The following is a 14,852-nucleotide window of genomic DNA, read 5'->3' as shown; positions in this document are numbered from 1 at the left end:
CTGGAGTTTTAGGATGCAAAGGGTCTGTTAATTCTACATTTAAATTTTCAGTGATGGGATTCTTAAACACAAAAGGATTCTTCTATAACAAAAAGAACACTGACAGGCTGACGGTGAGAGAGAAGGCCACATTCCAGGTTGAGACTCTGACAATAACCCATTCCTCTCTCTGTTGCTAGCCTTGCACTGTGCAGTGGAGAAGTCTCAGTTGTGATTTTTCAAAATCTGGGTTTGGATTCTTGGAGCAGATGAATTGCTATTGCTCAGCACTCTATTTTCCAGCACTGGAGATTTGAAGGCCTCTGATCCTCAGCAAATTCTTGCTGTCCTCATGGCTTCCAGTCAAAGGAGTCAATCTTGTGAGGGTTCAAGCTTCTCGCAGGATGCACGCTTCTCTCACATCCTGCAAAATGTGCTCCTAAATGCCAACTTATGTAAGTTGGTGTCATTTCTGCTCCACAAGTATCAAAAGAAGGAGCAGGTCACCATGAAAGAAATGCTGCATGTTCTGCCCCATGATTACCGTAACAACTTCCCTCTGAACTTTTGGGAACCCTGTGAGTCCATGTATCTGGACTTTGGCATTAAAATCAGGAAAGTGAATCTCTCTGGCAACACATATGAGCTAGTCCCCATTTTGGGTCTTACATACAGTGGAATGCTAGATGGCAATGTTGAAAGAATCATTTTCAAAATTGACATCATTATATTTGTCCTGTCTCTAATCTTCACAGAGGGCAACCGTATCAGTGAGGAGGACCTAACTGAAAAAGTGAAAAGATGGGACATGTTAGCTCAGTCTAGGAGTATTCATTTTGAGGAAGCCTGGAAATTCATCACTGAGGATTTAGTACAGGAAGAGTACGTGATGTACCAGCAGATTCCTAACAGTGATCCTGCTCGCTATGAGTTCCTGCGGGGTCTAAGGGCCCATGCTGAAACCAGCAAGGTGAAACTCCTAGGTTCATATGGCCCATCTTAATGGAACAGATTCCAAGTCTTACCCAGAACTATATGAAGAGGTTTGCAAGCACAACTAGGTATAGAGCCAGGGTTCCTGAGAAACAGGGCATATTGCTCAAAGGTGACAGTGAATTTATTCTCCCCCAAGAAGAAATGAGGCCCATTTTCAGTCTCTGTGGAGAGCAGGCAGTTTTCTAAGTAGTGAAGGGCCAGGGGAGGGCTAAAGTAGCACGCATAGCACCTTGCTGTCTCTTCTACTTGGGTTACTTGGAAATGAACAGATCTCTTCTTTATGGTTTTTTGAAGTATTGGTCCTTTTTCGGGGAGACTGAAGTAGCTTGCATATTTATTGAATGGTATTCATCTCCTGTGTATTTTTAGTTTTGTGATGTTGATGTTTGTGTTTTCTGATGGGAATGTGATTTTGGGTGACATTGATCACAAATGGAGTGCCTTTTCCATTCAAATATAACAATCTTTCCTTTTTTATCTTACAAACAGAAAAACTATTCAATTTATTTATGATAAAATGGGAGTAGAATAGGAATTTCCTTGAAAACTGTAAGTTTACATCAAGTTAGAAGGACCTTAGAAAAAGTGATAAGGATGAAAATCAAATATTGGCTGCTGCATATTTCTTTTCTCCTGTTGATCTGTACTATTAAATTTATTGCATACCTGAAAAAAAAAAGAAAGAACACTGACAGAGTAAATATCTGTCCAGTGACTGCCCAGGTTCTTAATCTGCAGCTGAAAATAATGTGCATAATGGTTTAGATATGTAGAGGTCAAAGTAGTCACTTCCACAGTGTGAAAATACATCAATTTGTCTTAGAAAAGAAACAAAATTTGGAATCTCACATGAGCTTACTGTGAAGCCATTACACTTGAGTGCTAGGTAATATTGCCAGCACAGCATTTTTGATGGTTTATGGGAATTCTCTTCAATGTTAAATTCTTTCAACTTGAGTTGCACTTCAAAATTTCATTCATACCCAGTTAACATGATATAGTTAAGTTTTCAGCTAGGAATGAATTATTCATTAAGACAGATAAAGAGCTATAATATTAGCATAAAGATTTCTTGGTGTCACATTAATTGTTAAAATTGAAAACAAACAGAAAAGATATTGAATCAGAGATCTTTTATTAAATAAACTAAAGCCTTTTATAGTAACTTCTTTACCACATTTTCAGCCATGATACTTGGAAGTTTATAAATCATTTAATCTTATTTATCAATGGCACCACTGCAAGAAATATATTTCAATGCAGCTTTAACAGTAGGTTGATAGTTTAGATTTTCTTTTTGGTCTCATGTAAATTCCACAAATAGAGTATTTGTTAGGAAAACAATCTGTATATTTGTGCATCATTTCACTTATTTTATCCTTGAATGATGCTGATTTGTAAGTGATCACTTACAAATGCATTGATTGAATTTTATTAGAGAAATATCAAATAGTGGTTTGTCCAATAAAGATATCCTGATTGAAGCATAGAAAGTATATTGCTGATGTAAAATGTCACTATTTAACGCTTAATATATGCTAAATGAAACATTAGACTGTGTGAGAGATAGATAAATATGACATGATTTATGCCATTTAAGATATCACAATTTATCTTAGGAGAAAGAAAATAAAAAGACAGCAAATTCCAGGAGAAAGATTAGCTTCCAACTTTATTCCTGTAGCACTTATTAAGCAGGAGAGAGAGAGAGAGAGAGAGAGGGAGAGAGAGATAGTAGACCACTGTGGCTTTCGAGATGAAAGCCCACTTCCTATTCATTAATGATGGAGTCAACATTTGTCACAACTGCTGTTGGGTTATTTTCGAGAAGTGAATCAACTCTACTTCCACAGAGCAGAGATTACACAAAGGTAGAAAGATGCAGACAAGGTGGCTTTGGGGTCCATTGTAGAAGCTGCCTTCAACAGTCCTGCATATTGCCTCAGCCTTGCAAGCTAGCATCCCTGCTGACACCATGGCAAAAGAAAGAGGAGATAAATGTAGGTTACACAAAAAGCATCAAAAACTCAAATAACCAACCAACCAAACCAAAATTCTGTAAGTTATGACTTCTTTGGGCAAGTCCTATTCTGTTAGCTGTTATAATGTAAACTAAGAGGTGTTTTTAAATACTGGAAAAGTACATTTAACTTTGTGAACCAATGTGACATCCCCAATTTTTTGGCTTAATGAAGAAAAAGGACAGGGAAAAGGTAGCAACAATAGTTCTACAGTATTGGGTTACCAGTCCCTAACCTTTTGAAGATTCTCCTCCTACTCTGAGATTCTGAAGTTACTTTTATTATGGAAAATTGCTTGTCTTTATAAGAGAGCTATTTGATGAATTAGAAAGAGAAGCATGGTTGGATTTAGCAGGCTAGGCCTCTAGACCTGGCTCTTTTACCAGCTGAACTGAATGGCCTTGGACAACTCATTTGCCATGTTTATATCCAGTTTCCTCAAATGTAGAATACTATACTGCAAAATGATTAAAGACAACACAGTTGCACGTGCCAACAGCTATGGGACCTCTGAAGAGGAGTGAGGATAGTCATCATGAGTGAGGATTGAGGGAATGAAAAATGTTGAGCTCAGTGTTTTCCTGGGAAAAGGGCCACAGAACTGACTAGAAACTGGAGAGCATATCGATGCCCCTGCGGAGGCTGTGTGGTGCAATTTGCCATGAATCCAAAGAGAACTGGTTCCTCCTGGCTGTTGGCAGCTTGGGCTGGATGCAAGAGTACGGAGAGTAGATGCTGAGGGTGTGCCCAGAGTCAGGATTGCCAAGAAACCGGAACGAGAGATGAAGGAGGAAAGATAATCCAGGGTGTTAATGAGTAGGAAAATGTGGTCCCTTGGATGAAACCTTTCCATATTTTACATTTGAATATGGAACTCACTTAGGCTCCAGGGAGATACTCCTGGCTGAGTCCTCTCATGTCAAAAAACATTGTCTGTGTGCCCAGACATCTGCTCTCTGTTCTCCTTTATGGCTCTAACACATGGCAAATCTCATAGATTATGCTGATTTAGGCGATCTGAAAATCTGCCAATAGTAGTTGACTAGTTACAAACAAAATTAGTGATTTTTATCTTGGATGTGTCATCCATCCCTTCCCAGGGCCCTTCAAGGGTCATGGGAGGTTCCATACCTCTGGCCACTGCGTGGGGCTCTCCTAGGTCTCAGCATGATCCTTTCACTTGCTCAGCAAAAATATGTGGTTAAAAAAAATAGGACCTTCAAGTTGGAAATTCAATACCTTTTGTGTGCATTACTTTATTATTAAAAGGATTTTCAAAAAAGGCCTTCCTAGGAAGAATGATTTGTGAATGGGACTTCAGCTTTTGGCAGGTAGACTGCTTTGAGTGGGAGAAGCTTTAATTCCTATGGTAGACGTGGCCATAACCAAGGTCAGTCAACAAAGGGTCTCAAGTTGAGGTCCTTACCTATTTTGATGTTTTCCTCTTCTTTCTCAGAGATGCAAGGCAGGACAAGGGCTTTTTTCACCATTAGTGACAAAAGGATAGTGCTCAGGGAATATAAGCTTTTTAGGACATAAAGAAACTGTCTGAGGTTCTAGAAGAAATGGTTCTTGTAGGGTACCAAGAAATTCCTACAAAACTCTGAACTGAAAATTAATTTTATATCTGTTGACCACATATAATATTATGATACCTTTATGAGTTTTCATCATCAGTATTGACAAAAGCATACATTTAAATGTACATTGTAGCTTAGATTTGTACAAAATAATTGTCAAATACAGTATATGACAATTCTCCAAAAGTCATATAGCTACTTATCAAATTATATATGCAATAACTTACTCATAACTAACTTTAATTATATTAATTTTCTTTCATATATTTTATTCATTTCATTCACATTTATTCAGTTCTCAAACAAGCACTTTGTTTATACTGTGTAGAAGAGTTCTTTTATACTAGTATCCTTAAAAATGAAGACAAGTGCAAGAATGACATAGGTATAGTTTTATGTGAATTAATTTTGAGATGTTCAAATAGCTGATGTTGATTCACCTAAAAACAGGCTTGCTGCCTGGTTTCCAAAACCTCAACTTCAGTGCACCATTCTCCTTTCAATGAAGTTGAGCAGTATGGACTTCCAGGACACTCTTATATACATGCACACACTGTCACACACACACACACACACACACACACACACACGCACAAACAGAGGAGAGTCTAAATCTTCCTGAAGATGGTGAGAAACTAAAGGACTATTTTAATACAATTGATATATTTTTATGCATTTCATAAAATAATTTCTGATACTACAACAGTGGGTGATTTTAGAGGGGGTCATAGGACTCAGGAGAATTGGAAAAATTAAATGATATCAGTATAAGGAAATTCATTTCATTCTTATCTTATTTTTTAGGCAAATACATTTTCTCTGTTGCTTATACTAATGAAACTACAAGCAAGAAAAGCACTAATATAGAAATCTATTTTCTAGGAATAAGTGATAACATTAAAAAGAAAGACTCTATCAAAAGATTAACTTCTAACAACTTTAATAGAATTTATCAAAATTTATAATTTACTCTTTTTGAATTAATTTTGTGTAAATGATCATAATGATTGTCTTTTTGATGCTTTTCAAAGTTTAAAATTTCAATCACAGGACTTTTTCACAAAATTGATTTCCCTCTATCTGTGTATCACACGTGCATATAGGCATGCACGTGTGCATATGTGCATCTATATTTTTTGTTATAGAGAATATAAGTGATCAATAAAAGCACTTTTATGAAAATATGTAATGGCATAAAATATGTGAAGGAAGTGAATGAAAAAATGCTCATGAGTAAAGAATACTGACTTCAAATTTTCTTCTGCTCACAGAGCCCCTTTAGATAGTTCTTAAGCAGGTGGTGGTGATGTAGAAGTACCACAGCCCAGCTTCGGAAGATCCACACCAATGAAGCCGTGTGGTATTTGTTGTTTTGTGGCTGGCTTACTTTACTTAGCAAAATCTGCTCCAGATTCATTTATGTTGTTGTGAATGAATGATTTCCCCTTCTTTAAGGAGCTGAATAGAATTTCATTGTGTATACCTACTGTATTTTCTTTCTTTTGTACCCACTGATGAATTCTTAGGTTGTTTCATATCTTGGTTATTATGAATAATTCTGCAATAATCATGGGAGTGCAGATATCTCCTTTGCTGTACTGATGCTAGTTCCTTTGAATATATATCAGATGTAGGGTAACTCAGCCATATGTTAGTTCTATTTTTTTTTTTTGAAGAACATTCACATTGGCATATGGCTGTCCTAATAATGTATTATATATTTCAAGATAACTAGAGAGCAAAATGTTTCACCATAAAAAATAATGGGTAAGCAAGGTGTTACATATATTAATTAGCTTGATTTAAACATGCCACTATATATACATATAGATATATAATCACATCATATGTCATAAGTATATATAATTACAATTTTCCAGTCAAAAAAATTCAAAGAGAAATAAATCAAAAAGCACTGGGTTATGTAGACTCCTATGGAAGCATACCAGAGGATGATGTGACAATCTTATTTGTACAAGTCAATATTTGGAAAAATTATAATCTTTTGCAACTGTTTAAAATTATATGGCACAATTATAGATTAAATATAATCAGGTCAAAGTTCTTTTAGAAAGGACTTATAAAAATACTTCCAGTCCACTGCTCTGAACACTGTGGGTTTCCACCCTGTATGAACTTCTGTCAATATTTCTTGGGAGCCCCTGTGACCTCAGATAAGGGAAGGAAGCAACCCACAAGTAGGTTTGCGGCTTATTATTAGATATGGAAGTATAACTGGTGGAAAAGACAGTGAAAATTAATAACAACAACCACAAAAGATTGCTTTATAGTATTTGTGAGTATAATTTATTTTTCCTCCTGGCAATTTTGTGGGCCATGCTGTATATATAGGTTATTAATCTTAAAAGATAAATTTGAAGCTGTTACTCTATTAGTCTACAATGTACTTTTAATGAATGAAAACAGTACTTTTTCCATTGTACTTCAGGACAATGTTTCATGTGTTGAATGACCTAATAACACTGATGAGTCTATAATATCCAATTATACCCCAAGGCCCTGGAGTTGGAAGTGATGGTAGCTTAAAGGGAAAAAAATATTACCAAGAATAGTAAAACCTGTCCCACGGCGTGGCAAATTTATGATCCAGTTTTGCTCTTTGGTTTTCTTCTTATAAAATTGAAATGATAGATCCCTATTTATGGCCCATGACTTTCTCTTTGATCTTTAGGAGAGTGGAAGAAATCTGAAATGACAATGAATGCACAACATTTTTCTATGTTTCTCTGCCTTTGTGTAAGTTATGTCCTTAAATTAGATGCTAGTTCTCCACTCATTTGCTCAAGAGTTACTCACTGAAGCCATCTTTGACAAGCTCAGGGAGGGTTAGTGGGTGTGTATATGGCTGTCTTGATTTAGCCCGGCTTTTCTGCAAACAGACTCCGACAGAGTTGCTTGCTCCTGAGAATCACATCTGTTAAAGTCAGGCAGAAGCTGACTCAAAGTGCAGTCGCAGATGAGGCCTCCTGCTGTCCTACCAGGAATTGTGAAGCCGGGATATCCTCAAGGACAGTCAAGTTGACCTCTGTTTGTATCCTTTCATTGTCTAGGCATTTGACCCAGGCCATAATCTGAAGGAATGTGTCACCTTGAGCACGACCTAGAGGACACAACTGCAAGCAGCTTTCATCATCACTGTTCTCAGCAGCTGGTCTATGTGTGCATGGGCTGGGAAGAGGGTGTGTTGATGACCTCTTAGAGTATCCTTTCAGATCTGGCAATAAGCTAATTCATTCACATAAGCAATATTTAAATCATGCAAGGAACTAGTTCTAGGTGTTTGGAAACATTACTATTCAAAGCAGCCAAATATTCCTGCCCTCACAGAATTTATGTTCTTATAGAGAAGAGATATCACCAATGGCAAGCATAATAAACAGGAGAAATATATAGACATTCAGAAAGTTTTAAATGCTGCAGCAAGAAACAAAGATAGAGCAGGGCCAGGTGTTCAAAATAGATTGACCACACACCTTATAACTTCATGTATTGTTCATGTTTCCCTCTAGAATTGCAGTTTCTTGAAGACAGGCTTTTAACCCTCACATCTAGAATGAGGTCAGGGTTGGATTTGTCACTGGAGGAAATGGTAGAGGCAGACACCGAGGTTCTTCGAAATTCTGTGAGAGGAACAAAAGCAGAAGAAAGGGAAGAGAAATTAATTGCCACACTCACATCTTGCATAGAGCTGGGGTGTGTATCTACTTGCTTCTGGAATATGGTTTGAAAGAATGGATGAAGCCTCCTTCTCCAGGCAAATAGACCACAAGGGTCCCACCACCAAATGCTCAAAATTCCCCCTTTGACTCTTGCCTCATCATACATTAGTAAGAATTACCATCTCTCTTCTCTAAAACACAATGTTTCCTTGGTTTGCTCTCTCATAAAGTCATTAGGTGGATGAGGGTTTCTGCCTCAGTATGAAAGAGTTAATAAATCTGCATATGTGAGAATTCAAACTTCTTTTTAAAAAATTTCTTTTTTATTGGTACATGTTTGTAGTACATAATGCTTACATTCCTTGTAGGGTTGGTTCATGTACACAACACGTTAGCTCCTTTTTTAATCCCTTTCCCTCCCCTCCTTCCTTCTCCCTCCATCTCTTCATCCTCCTCCCATTTAAGAAAGATCTATCTCGCTACTTTTACTATCTTTTTTCGGGGGGGGGGCGGGATTGGTACCAGGGATTGAACTCACGACATTGAGCTTGCGAGGCAGACGTGGTGTCACTGAGCCTAATCCCCTAACTATTCATCTTTTATTGTGCTTTTTATTTATATTTTCCATTTCTCATATAAGAAAAACCATATAATAGTTAAGCTTATACATCTGATTTATTTCACTTAACATTATGGTATTTACACACAATGGGTACTACTTTGCCATAATGAAAAATGAAATACTTGAATCACTTGTAGAAAAATGAATGCACCTTGAGACTATAGTATGAAGGGAAATGCAAACATTTTAAGGGCTGGCCTGACACAGAGGACTTCATCATTATCAAATAAGAAAGAAGAAAGGAGAGATAGTGTTTGATGAAGCAACTGAAACTAGAAAATGCTTCTTTATGCTCCTAGGATGTCAAGATGTGGCTTAGCTCCCAGAGAGTTCAACTGGCCATAGGCTCTCATGCGGTTCCCAGAGGTATATTGGGCGGTATCTCCTCCACTGTACCTGTAGGAAAGAAGTGATCACTTTGGAGTTTTAGGATGAGCAACATCAAACTTCTGAGAATGACTGCATAGTTGTGAAGGAAGGATATTAAAATATTGCCCATTGATTCTTAGGGCAAAGCTGTAGACAAACCTACAGGAAACTGCTGTATTAGGAATCACTGGCTAACAGGTATAAAGGAGAAACAGGCATGCATGTCTCTAAAAGTTGATACTATTTGTATACATAGCGAAGAGAGAAAATAAACAATGAATAAATCTCTTTAAATGAGGGCAAGAGATCATAATTGAAATCCATAACTACTATATATGAAGAGACTGAAACGTATTTTAGTTTCATTTAGTGAACAATAAAGGGAGTAAGAGAAGTAAAAGGAAATAGAAAAAAATGAAATGAGATGCAGAGAGAGAGAGAGAGAGAGAGGAGAGAGAGAGAGAACCAAAAAGTAGTATAAAGGTAAAAGGAATGCACAATGAAAAAGAAACCTTGGAGGCTGAAGAAAAAGGAATAAGACAAAGAAACACTTGAACAAATAATGAATAGCAATAGTGTGTAAATACTTCTTGTCTCACTTGGTTTATAAACATTAAATGAGTCATTGTGGCTATCATTAGACTTCTGGCATATTCTGTTTTCTGGAGTAGTTAATGCAACCCTGGGAAATAGGCCTGCTGTCATTTTCACATTACAAATATTTTAGAGTAAGGTTTTGTTTTCTTACACAATTCAATAGGTTTTAGGTACATGAAAAAAAATTTGGCCAAAAGTCTCCATGAGTTTTAAAAAATGGGATTGTCTTAATTTAAAATGCTTGCCAGTGTTTTTATTTAAACCAGCATGTTTTAATCAATTTTATCTTTTAATAATTTTTGAGTTAAATTTGCTTTTAGTTTGACTAAATCCAAGGTAATTAAAAGTATGCGGTAAAATGAGGTTAACACTGTTAATTATATCATAACTTTGTGCCTTTTAACTTGTCCTTATAAAGGATGGCCAGTGCTGAAGCACGTGAAGGGACTCTGGACATTATTTGTTTTGAAACAGCTCTGTGCAGTGGTATTTGTGAGTGTGACCAGATCCCACTTGTGGAATGCAGGATTGATGGCCTCCTTTGCTGGAATGCTGCCAGAGAAGAGTCCCCAGGTGCCAGCCCTTTACTCTCTGGTGACCACTCAGCCAGGAGAGCTACCTCTCCCAAGGCCCAGACCTCTCCCCAGGGAAGCTACTCGAAGATCTAAGCACAGTGTTGCTGTCATGGCTTGTGTCTGGGTGTCCCCCAAGCCTCATTCGGTCATAGGCGGGGCCTTTTCAGCAAAGGCTGAGTGTAGAGTGTGATGATGAGATTAAGGACATGTGATTACTAAGTCACTCCATTGACTGGTTTGGCACCACCCTAATCCTAGTAGCCTGGATACAATAGAAGGACAGAAAGAGGCTTGTTCCCCCCTTGTCGCTTTTGCTCTCTTCTACTGCCATGAACTTCTGCCCCTCTGCCATGTTCCACCCTGCTTTAGAGCCTTCCCTTTATGGACTAAAACCTCTACAAACTGTGAGCTAAAATAACTTTTCCTCCTTTAACTTTGAGTGTTGGATATTTTGTTTCAGTAGCTAGGAAAGTAGCTAAGACAATTGCTCTTAGTCTCAGGAAAGTGTAGCTTCTCACATCACTCCGTGCAGCAGGGACCTTAATTTTTACAGCAACCTCCTCAAAGTATTTTAAAGTCTCACCTGGGGCTGGGACATGAAAAGATTGGAAGATATGCTATTCTACATTTATGCAATAAAATTCTGAGCGATAAATGAAACATGTCCAGGGAACAAATCGCCATTCCAGTTTTCCTGTGTCTGGACCTTGGGTAAGACTTGCGTTTATTGTCATCATCAATTGAGCACGGGAGAAATCTTTGAAAGGATCACTGGCAAGGGTCCAGTATTCAGGAGCAGCACATGGGTGGATGATCCAGCATTAGAAGAAGGGTGGACAACAGCCCAGACCAATGGCATTAGACAACTGCACAGGAAATGAATTAAGATTGCTTTTATATGAACAGATGCCAAAAGGGCTTGACATCATAAGGTAGTAACGGTGCTGTTACCATTCTCTCATGTCGAATTGGGTGGAAGATTTGAAAAGTGGCTGGACCTCACAGACTTAGGCAATGAAGTGGGCTGTACGATTCCTGAATCTAAATGGGAAGTTCTGGAGCTGGGACATAAACATTCTTGCTTTATGGACAAATATATAATAACACTTCTGTGATTCTTTCTCTTTATTTAGAAATCACTAGGAATCACATGGGCCTATGAAATTTGTAAATTTTTTTGAGACAGGCTCTCACTATGTAGTTTAGGCTGGCTTTGAACTTACTATGTAGCCCAGGCTGGCCTTGAACTGGAAGTGAAGTGATCCTCCTGCCTCAGCCTCCCAAGTGCTGAGATTACAGATGCCCAACATGCCCAGCGGTAATCAATTTTTAAATCATATTGTTTATATAGAGCAGAGTGTCTGTTTGTCTATCTCTTTCTCTGTCTCGCTCTCTGCCTCTCTATCTCTCTGTCTCTCTGTCTCTCTCACTCACACACACTGGAAGTGTTCTTCAGTAAACTACATAGGGCTATGAAGACCTAACCTTCCTACCTAAATTAGGACAAATGTGAAGGTCACCCCACTGCAGAGCTCTCCATAGGTCTGGCTGAAGCAGCTATTGAGAGTCCATCACAACTGCCCTTCTCCATATCCCCACATCTCCTTCTTCCCCTTCTTTCCATGGACATTGATTCTAAGGTCATTCACTTTCTAGTTAATCTCTTGCATGCTAAACCCCAAGAAAGTTGGTTTCATGAGCCACACAACCTGTGATACCCTCAAATCCTATTGAACATGTGGCTGCATAAAATTGACTTTGCTCAAAAACTAAAACAAATCATTATATTTACAACATTTATTTAGATTAGATATTATGTATGTGTGATTAAGTTTTATCTCCTGCAACTTTGGCATTTTAGTTTATTCTAGTTCACATGACAGTAAAGCTTTTAATGTTTTACTAAAATGAATGTTCTTTAATAAATCTGTTTCTCACATCTCCCATCTTTGTAGTGATTTTATACTATTTGTTTCCTTACCTTTATGACTTCCGATTTACTTAGGTAAATTTGAAAGAACTGTATTTCTGTTCTTCTCTGGACTGGACTAATAGTATCCATTGCCTACTAGAATATAAAGGTAGCCACCCAAATGTTAGCAGTCATAGACCACTACTGCTGTCTAACCCGTGTCCTTCTAGATAGCTTTATTGTGTCCTCAGGATTTCATGATGTGGTATGAGGTAAAAACATTGAAGAAAGAACTAAAAGTTTAGAAGATATAGAGAAGAAAGAGAGAAAGGAAGAGAGAATGTACTTTTATAAAGAGAAGGTACATTAATAACAAAAACTTAGAATGAGTTATTATTAAAAATTATGTAAAATTGGAAAGAAAAATAAGAGATACAGCTTCATGCAGGTAAAATTTTAAATGTAGATGAAATGAAACTTCACCTTACCAAAATTGGAAATAAAGAGACATAAAATATGAATACTCTTAAAACTATTAAAGAAATCAAATGTGTAAATGATAAGGAAAACTCTTATTTCTGTTAATTCTAATAAGAATTATTTCAATAATTTAAGACAGAAGTAGGACTACCTTATAATAATTATTTCCTTTGTGAGGCCAGAATTATATTCATGTCAAAACTTCTCAAGAATAATATAAGAAAGAAAAATTGCAAGCCAAATTAATTCTTTAGCATAAAATATGAAAATCATTTCTTAAGAAATCAAACTAAGTTCATAAATTTCCAAAAGATTAACTCATAGTAGTTCAGTTGTATTTACAACAGAAATGTAAAATTTATATTATCATCTAAAAATCAGTTAAATATCATTAACATGAATGGAAAAAAGAGAAAATATATAAAATGACTACCTCAATGATATAGAAATGGATGCAATAATATTAATTTGTTCACTGTAAAAACACTTAATAATACTGAATAGAAAGCAAATGTAGAAAAACTCCTTGTACAAAATCAATTTTTGACAGTATGTCATTGTACTCTCTTCTGAGATCAGGAAGGAGACAAAGGTGTCATTATAACTATTTTTGTTATTCAAAGTACAATTGATTCAGATCAAGGTAGCATAATTAGGAAAGAAGGCAAAAGAAAAAAATCAGCAAGTATGAACTCCATCATTTTTCACATAAAGTGTTATTATATGTAGTAAAGAAACTGATTGAATTATTACAATGAATAACTTCAGTAAAATTGCTAGATACAAGGTAAATATAAAATATTAATCAATTGCATTTCTCTATACAAGAAAAAATGGAACTTAAATATTCTAAATAAACTTGATTTGGAATAGCTCCAAAAATATCAAACATTAGTAAAACAACTTTGGAAAAGTGTTTGGAAATATTCACAAAAATGATTGCATGTATTCACATGATTTCTTTGTTTTCTGACCATACACTTAAATATTACAGTTCTCATAGATGTGGGGAACTTTTCTTAGAAATCTATAAAACATGAATTGACAAAATGAAAGTTGTAAAGATTCCAGGTCTCTGAAAGCAATACAAATTTAACACATCTCAATACTGTGAAAATTGATAAGTGATTCTAAAATTTATGTAGAAGAATAATGAACCATGCAGGAGAAAGACAATCTTGAGGAATAGAACATAGTAGAAGGGCTTCCCTTTGGATATCAAGATTCACAGATCTAAGGTAATGAAATTGTAAGATATTAAATCTATTCTAGGTGAATTTTAGAACTAAATATGAAACAAAATCAATACAATTTATAAAAATAATAAGGATAATATCTATAAAACATTATGATATAGAATTACTTTATACATATTTGTATGGTAACTGGTTGTTAGGAAGGCAGACATTAGCAGGCTTGAAGAACAAAAGAGGTTATAGCTATAGGGCCAGTTATACTTAAGTAAGAAATAAAGACTTACATGTATAATACAATTGTAATGATCTGTTAGATCTCAGACCAAAACAAACCCACAAGGCATGATGATATTTAGCTTTTACACTGAGCACACTCTGCCCCTGAGCTGTCTATTTCCAGGACAAGGCACACAGCATACCTGGGTGCCATGGCCTATCCTAATGATATCAGAAAGAGAAGCTGTCTTTAAAGATTCTCAAGCCTTGGGGTGAGATCTGATGTAGTTAAAACTCCTTCTCTCATAAATTTCTTTCCTAAGTTTCTTCCATGATTAGGGCTCTGAGGGAATGCTCACCATCTGAGAACAAGGATGACATTTTGAGGTTCCATAGTAATCTCTAAGAAAAATATCAGGAAACTTCATAATCACCACAGTTCCCTGAACCCCAGGAATATCTCTAGTTTCAAACAGAGACATCCAGACTTCCACTCCTGGCAGATGCCCACATGGCACCACCTACCTTCTCCCTTGAAGGTGCAAATCTCTCTGTATCTCCTTTGTAATAAGCTCTCCTATACTTCTGCACAGCTGCCTATGTGTGTTGAGTGAATTCTTTCACTGAAG

The 14,852-nt window shown here is 36.5% G+C and overlaps 1 protein-coding gene across 1 annotated transcript; it reads left to right on the top strand.

Annotated features, from left to right (window-relative positions):
- The first annotated feature begins 331 nt into the window (after positions 1–331).
- On the top strand, positions 332–982 carry LOC101706292 (melanoma-associated antigen 4-like). Its single transcript, XM_004835800.1, has one exon. It carries the CDS (start codon positions 332–334, stop codon positions 980–982), a length of 651 nt encoding a protein of 216 aa, XP_004835857.1.
- Positions 983–14,852: the final 13,870 nt, after the last annotated feature.

The sequence above is a fragment of the Heterocephalus glaber genome, unplaced genomic scaffold (genome assembly GCF_053883595.1).
Source record: "Heterocephalus glaber isolate CG9 unplaced genomic scaffold, H.glaber_assembly_v1.0 deba00000122, whole genome shotgun sequence".
Lineage (NCBI taxonomy): Eukaryota > Metazoa > Chordata > Mammalia > Rodentia > Bathyergidae > Heterocephalus > Heterocephalus glaber.
This window is presented reverse-complemented; position numbering and strand designations above follow the sequence as displayed.

Bases quoted from the DNA above. Each gene is read 5' to 3' on its own strand.
- LOC101706292 (XM_004835800.1), top strand. From the start codon at position 332: ATGGCTTCCAGTCAAAGGAGTCAATCTTGTGAGGGTTCAAGCTTCTCG.